The 6624-nt window shown below is 37.6% G+C and overlaps 1 protein-coding gene across 1 annotated transcript; it reads left to right on the plus strand.

Moving 5' to 3' along the window:
• Window positions 1-2068: 2068 nt before the first annotated feature.
• Window positions 2069-3052, plus strand: LOC107022155. Its single transcript, XM_015222847.1, has 2 exons — window positions 2069-2685; window positions 2950-3052. Exons 1-2 carry the CDS (start codon window positions 2069-2071, stop codon window positions 3050-3052), a joined length of 720 nt encoding a protein of 239 aa, XP_015078333.1.
• The last annotated feature ends 3572 nt before the right edge of the window (window positions 3053-6624 follow it).

Below are 6624 nucleotides of genomic sequence, written 5' to 3' on the forward strand. Positions count from 1 at the left end.
TCATTTTGCATTTTCTTAACTGTTTGAATTTTCAAATTTTCAGCCCTGATGTTCAAGAAGGCAACATGGCCCTATGTCAAGGCCAAAGTTTGCATTATTTTTAAATTTGAATGAAAGCCTCTTTATTTTTAAATTTATTTATTTAGTCGTTTGTTGTACTTTACATTCCTAACGTTGTCTATTTATGGTTTCAGTAATGTAAGTTTTAGACCTGCCAATGTCATGTCATGTTACGAGCTGAAAGAACAAAATGAGACTGGTAATGACGAGGTTGATTATTACGAAGAAGAATGTGAGGAACAGGAGTATGTCGCGAGGAATTTCAGCAGTTCAAAAATCAGCATAAACCAAATATAGAGGAAACGAAAACGTTAAATTTGGGGATTCCAGAATGTGTTAAAGAAGTTAAGATCAACATCCACCTAAATGAAGCTCAGAGAGAAGTCCTAATTCATTTGCTTACGGAATATATTGATGTGTTCGTTTGGGAAGTTGGTGACATGCAAGGGCTGAGTACCGATGTCTTATCTCATAAACTGCCGATTAACCCGGGGTTCGATCAGGTGAAGCAAAAGGCTCGGAAGTTCAAGCCTGAACTAAGTTTAAAGATCAAACAAGATATCACCAAGCAAATAGAATATCGATTGGTGGAAGTGACACAGTACCCAACTTGGTTAGCCAATGTTGTTCCGGTAGCCCAAAAGGACGGGAAATCAGGATTTGTGTGGACTACAGAGATCTCAACAAAGCTAGCCTGAAGGATAATTTTCTGTTGCCGAATATTCATATTTTGATTGATAAAGGCGCTAGGCATGAAATGCAGTCATTTGTGGATTGTTATGCAGGTTATCATTAGATTCGGATGGATGAGGAAGACGCAGAAAAGACAGCTTTCATTACACCTTGGGGTGTATATCAATACAGACTGATGCCGTTCGGCCTCAAGAATATTGGTGCTACCTACATGAGAGCTATGATGACCATATTTCACGACATGATTTATAAGGAGATTGAAATGTATGTGGATGACGTCATAATCAAGTCCCGCGAGAGTTCGGACCATTTGACACATCTAAGGAAATTCTTTGACATTTTGCGTCGTTACAACTTGAAGTTAAATCCCGCCAAATGTGCTTTTCGAGTTCCAGCCAGAAAGTTGGGATTTATAGTCAGCAGAAGGGGCATTGAGCTCGATCCTTCTGAGATTAAAGCGATTCAAGAGTTGCCTCCACCGAGGACGAGAAAAGATGTGATGAGTTTCCTCGGGAGGTTAAACTACATCAGTAAATTCATAGTTCAATCAACCATGATGTATGAGCCTATTTTCAAGCTATTGAAGAAAGACGCCCCGATAAAGTGGACTTAAGAGAGTTAGACTGCTTTTGATGCTATTAACAACTATTTATCCAATCTACCGGTATTGGTTCCTCCACGGGGAGGGATTCCTTTGTTGATGTACTTGTTTGTCTCAAATAGTTAATTCGGATGCGTACTTGGTCAACACAACGAGACAAGAAAGAAGGAAAGGGTGATCTATTATATAAGCAACCAGTTTACTCTATATGAGTCTCGTTACACTTTGTTGGAGAGAACATGTTGTGCTTTGACGTGGCTTTCCAAGAAGATGAGACATTATTTGTCTTCTTATACTACACACCTCATTTACAGATTGGATCCACCGAAGTATATCTTCTAGAAGGCAATGCCGACCAAAAAGTTAGCTATGTGGCAAATGTTGCTGAGTGAATTTGACATTGTGTATGTGACTCAGAAAGCGATAAAGGCACAGGCTTTGGTTGATCATCTTGCAGAAAATCCCGTTGATAAAGAGTATGAACCACTTAAGACTTATTTTCACGATGTACAAGTGTCATTTGTGGATGAGGATATTTCTGAAGCATATCCAGGTTGGATATTATTCTTTGATGGAGCGGCAAATCATAAAGGTAAAGGTATTGGAGCAGTTTTAATCTCAGAATCTGGTTAGCACTACCCCATGACAGCTAAGCTCCAATTTAATTGCACGAACAACATGGTCAAATACGAAGCTTGTATTCTTGGGTTGAAGATGGCCATCGACATGAATATTTACGAGTTGTTGGTTATTGAAGACTCACATCTTTTGATTCATCAGGTTCAAGGAGAATGGGTTGTGAAGAACCCAAAGGTTATACCTTATGTGCAATATGTGAATAAGTTGTGCATGAGGTTTCATAAGATCGAATTCAGACATACTCTTAGAATACAGAATGAATTGGCCGATGCTTTTTCCACCATTGCTTTGATGATTAAATATCCGGATACAGATTATGTTGATCCGCTGGATATATGGTTGAAAGAACATCCAGTCCATCGTTCCCATGTAGAAGCAGAACCAGACGGTTTGCCATGGTATTTCGATATACAGAAGTATTTGGAGTCCGGGATTTATCCTGAAGATGCTGCATCCAATCAGAAGAAGCCGATACGCCGTATGGCTCTCAATTTCTTTCTAAGTGGAGAAATCCTATATAGGAGAACTCCAGACTTAGGTCTTCTGAGATGTGTTGATGTTGTTGAAGCTGCGAAGCTTATTGAACACATACATGTTGGAGTTTGTGGCACACATATGAACGGGCTCACTTTGGCAAGAAAGTTCCTTCGAGCCGGATATATCTGGATGACTATGGAGAAAGATTGTTGCAAGTTTGTGCAATAATGCCATAAATGTCAAGTGCACGGTGATTTGATTCGAGTGCCACCTCACGAATTTCATGCTATGAGTTCACCTTGGCCATTTGTAGCTTGGGGTATGGATGTCATCGGTCCGATGGAGACAATCGCTTCAAATGCACACAGATTCATTTTGGTTGCTATTGATCATTTCACCAAGTGGGTGGATGCAGCTTCTTACAAGTCGGTAACCAAGAAAGTTCTTGCTGATTTTGTTCGTAACTATCTGATATGCAGGTTTGCGGTAGCAGAATCCATCATTACTGATAATGGTGACAATCTCAATAGTCACTTGATGAGAGATATATGCGATCAATTTAAGATTACTCACCGAAATTGAACTGCTTATCATCCTCAAATGAACGGAGCTGTGGAGGTTGCCAATAAGAATATCAAGAAGATCATGAAAAAGATGATTGACAATCAACGAGGTTGGCATGAGATGATGCCATATGCTTTGTTGGGTTATCGAACGTCTGTCAGAACATCGACTGGAGCCACTCCATATTTGCTAGTATGTGGAACAAAGGCACTTATACATGCTAAAGTTAAGATACCATCCCTAAGGATCATCCAAGGAGCTTAGTTGAGTAATGCTATATGGGTGAGCAAGAGAATTGATCAGTTGACATTGATCGATGAGAAGGAATGGTTGCTATTTTCATGGTTAGTTGTATCAACGGAGAATGATTCATGCTTTTTACATGAGAGTAAGAGACAGAATTTTCGAAGTTTGTCAGTTGGCCCTTAAGCGCATTTTTCCTCATCAATACGAATACAAAGGAAAATTCGTGCCAAATTTTCAAGGACCCTACATGGTTCGCAAGGTATTATCCGGAGGTGCTTTGGTCATGTCAGATATGGATGGTACCGCATGGACGAAACCTATAAACTCAGACGCTGTAAAGAGATACTACGTGTGAAGTTTCAACTTGTATTTGTTCTAGTTTGCTTGTATTTGCTTGGTTTAAATTTTATCCTCCTTGTAATGAACTACGTCTGACCTGAATTCTCAAGAATGAGATACATAGGCATCCTATGTCGGCCTCGGTCACCCCATTTATCCCCTTAATTATTTTTTTGTATTTGAACTACGTTCGACCTGAATTCTCAAGAATGAGATACGTAGGCGGCCTATGTTGGCCTCGGTCGGTTTCTTTGTCATTTCTCTTTTGTTAAATTTTAAGGGGGAACTACCTTTGACTAATTCCTTCCTTAATGGGATATGTAGGCATCACAAGGGTTCGGTCATATCTCCCGTAAGATTTCTATTCCTCCTTACAATAGAAACTGGGACAAAATTTTGAGATGGACTCAAAAGTTCTCGAGGAGAAGATCCTTCCTCAGCAAGTAAAGATTGAAGATATTTCGAGATTTGCAATTGGAAATTTTTTTTGAGGATGGCCTCAAAATTTCAGTATGGGTTTATCTACATGTCCGGAGTGACTCTGAAAACTCTCCAGCGAATAATCAGATAAACCTACAAGCATTAGAATCAAAGATGTTTTTTAGGCCTGTTATGACATGACTTGGCATTGACCTCTTTCAGATACTATTTCTCAAAAATTTATTTCTCTTAAATTTTCCCTTCAACGTTTTATTTATTTCGGCATAAAATATTTTGTCTTATCTATCAAGGGTCGAGATATCGGGAAATCAACTGGAAAAACGGGACAAAAAGCAGAGAGCTAAAGAAATCGACACAGATTAGTTCGTTATTAAAACTAACAATTTTTCTATGGACGCACGTTAATAACTTTGCCTTAAAATCAGCAAATTCCCCCGATGGATGAAGATCACCATGTTGCTTGATTGTAGCACTATATTCATTTGGTACCTAGGATAACATCAAGAGTTAACATTCATGCATCGCGATTCAATATTCATGCATCGCGGAAGATCATGCATTGCGAGTCAATATTCATGCATCGCGGAAGATCATGCATTGCGAGTCAATATTCATGCATCGCGGAAGATCATGCATCCCGAGTCAATATTCATGCATCGCGAGTCAATATTCATGCATCGTGAGAAGATATTTTTGCCTCGCAGAAATTTATGCATCGCGAGAAGGTTTCATGTCTCGCAGAAAGTTATGCATCGCGAGAAAATTTCATAGCTCATAGAAATTATGCATAACGAGAACATTTCATACCTCGCAGAAATTATGCATCGCGAGAAGATATTCATGCCTCGCAGAAATTTATGCATCGCACGAAGATATTCATACCCAGCAAGAAATCACTCATAGCGAGAAGATATTCATGCCCCGCAAGAAATCATGCACTGCCATAGAAGGAATCGTGCATATCAAGGGAAATATTTACCGCTTAACATCAACTGCATCTTTATTGGGCAAGAGTGAATGCCAAGAGAATCATCGAACGCGACGAAGAAAATATTAGCATTGCATCAGCTTTATTCATTTTGACATCCACTGAAGAGTGCATTGAAGATTATATTGCAAACACAAGACATAAGCTTTATTTGCTTTACGTCAAACCAATTGAGTTGACATCAAATATCGAGGCGCACGATTAAGTGTTGACACGGTAAAAGACATTGTCTCCCATTTAAATTTCGTTTTTATGCTGACAAGTTTTATCTCAGTCTTTGTTGAGAACATCCGAAAGGGTGAATTCTCCAAAACATACCACAGGTGCAGACAAAATCAAAAAGGATGCAGCACAACGTGGAACATTTTCTTAGCAGTGAACTGGGACACAGTCCAAAAAGGAATGTCAAACTCTTAGGACGCGAGCAGAGGAGTGACTTCCACCACAATCAAACCACACCCTATCATAAGGCATGTGGGTTTTTCTTTAAGTTCGTCAGCTTCGAATTCGCATTCAGAAATTTAGGTATCACCGGAGGCAAATTTCCAATCTGAGTGACAATGCACCTATAGACTTGGAAATTATGTCCGTGTGAGTTCTTAATTATTGGTGTGAAGTGCACCACATTCATGTCTAAGATATTAGAAGCCTCTTTTTCATACTCGCGCTATTTGTCACTCTTCCAGAACCAAAGGTTATCTAGCATAATAGAATTTATTCTCAACAGATTGAGTCGAACTACAAGTAGCCTGATTCCTTCTGTTTAGGATATGTAGGCGAGTTCAATTTTTAAACTCGGTTTTACCCCAATAATCTGTCATATATCTTATTCCCGGGCATTTCGATCCCTTCATAAAGCCTGAGATATATAGGAAACTACCAGTGGCCTGAATTCTCATAAAGCCTGAGATATATAGGAATCTCTCGGAGTAATTTCATAATTTCTTAAGTCCATACCAAGTTCTTTTGTTAAAGATGAATATGTGGTCGGTCAAAATTGGATTGGTCAACTTCAATTTTTCTCGAATTTCTTGCATCAATTCAAGTAAAATGAGGGACAATTGTTGACACCAAATTTTAAACCTCCTCGATAGTAATTAACTTAGGAGCTTCTCGAGTTTAAATAATTTGAAATAATTAATTTTATATATCTTCGAAAAAATAAAAGAAAAGAAAAGAAATTTAGCTTGCAAGTTATTTTAAATGAGCTTTTGACACTTTTATTGTTTTAGCTAATGTATATGTCTTACATAATCATTCATATAATTACTATATTTTATCAATATTCAAAATTGAAACAATAATTATTGTAATATTTTATTTTATATAAATATTTGGTTAATTATGTTAGCTTATATTTTGAATCTTTAGTTTATATTCGAATTTATTATTTTATTTTGTTAACCTTAAGAATCTTGTGAATCAATTAAATTAATTCGTCTTATTTTTAAAACTTAATAAAATTGGCCAATTACTATTTAATTTGGATAAATTGGTAATATTCTTAACTCAAAATCTATCCTTTGAACCTATTTAAAATAAATTGGGCCCTCTTATATATATCTATATATATATA

This window comes from Solanum pennellii, chromosome 6, assembly GCF_001406875.1.
Source record: "Solanum pennellii chromosome 6, SPENNV200".
Taxonomy (NCBI): Eukaryota; Viridiplantae; Streptophyta; class Magnoliopsida; order Solanales; family Solanaceae; genus Solanum; species Solanum pennellii.

Coding starts and splice junctions, on each gene's coding strand:
- LOC107022155 (XM_015222847.1), top strand. CDS start 2,069: ATGGCCATCGACATGAATATTTACGAGTTGTTGGTTATTGAAGACTCA. Junction 2,686..2,949: donor ATGGAGAAAGATTGTTGCAA/GTTTGTGCAATA, acceptor TCTGATATGCAG/GTTTGCGGTAGCAGAATCCA.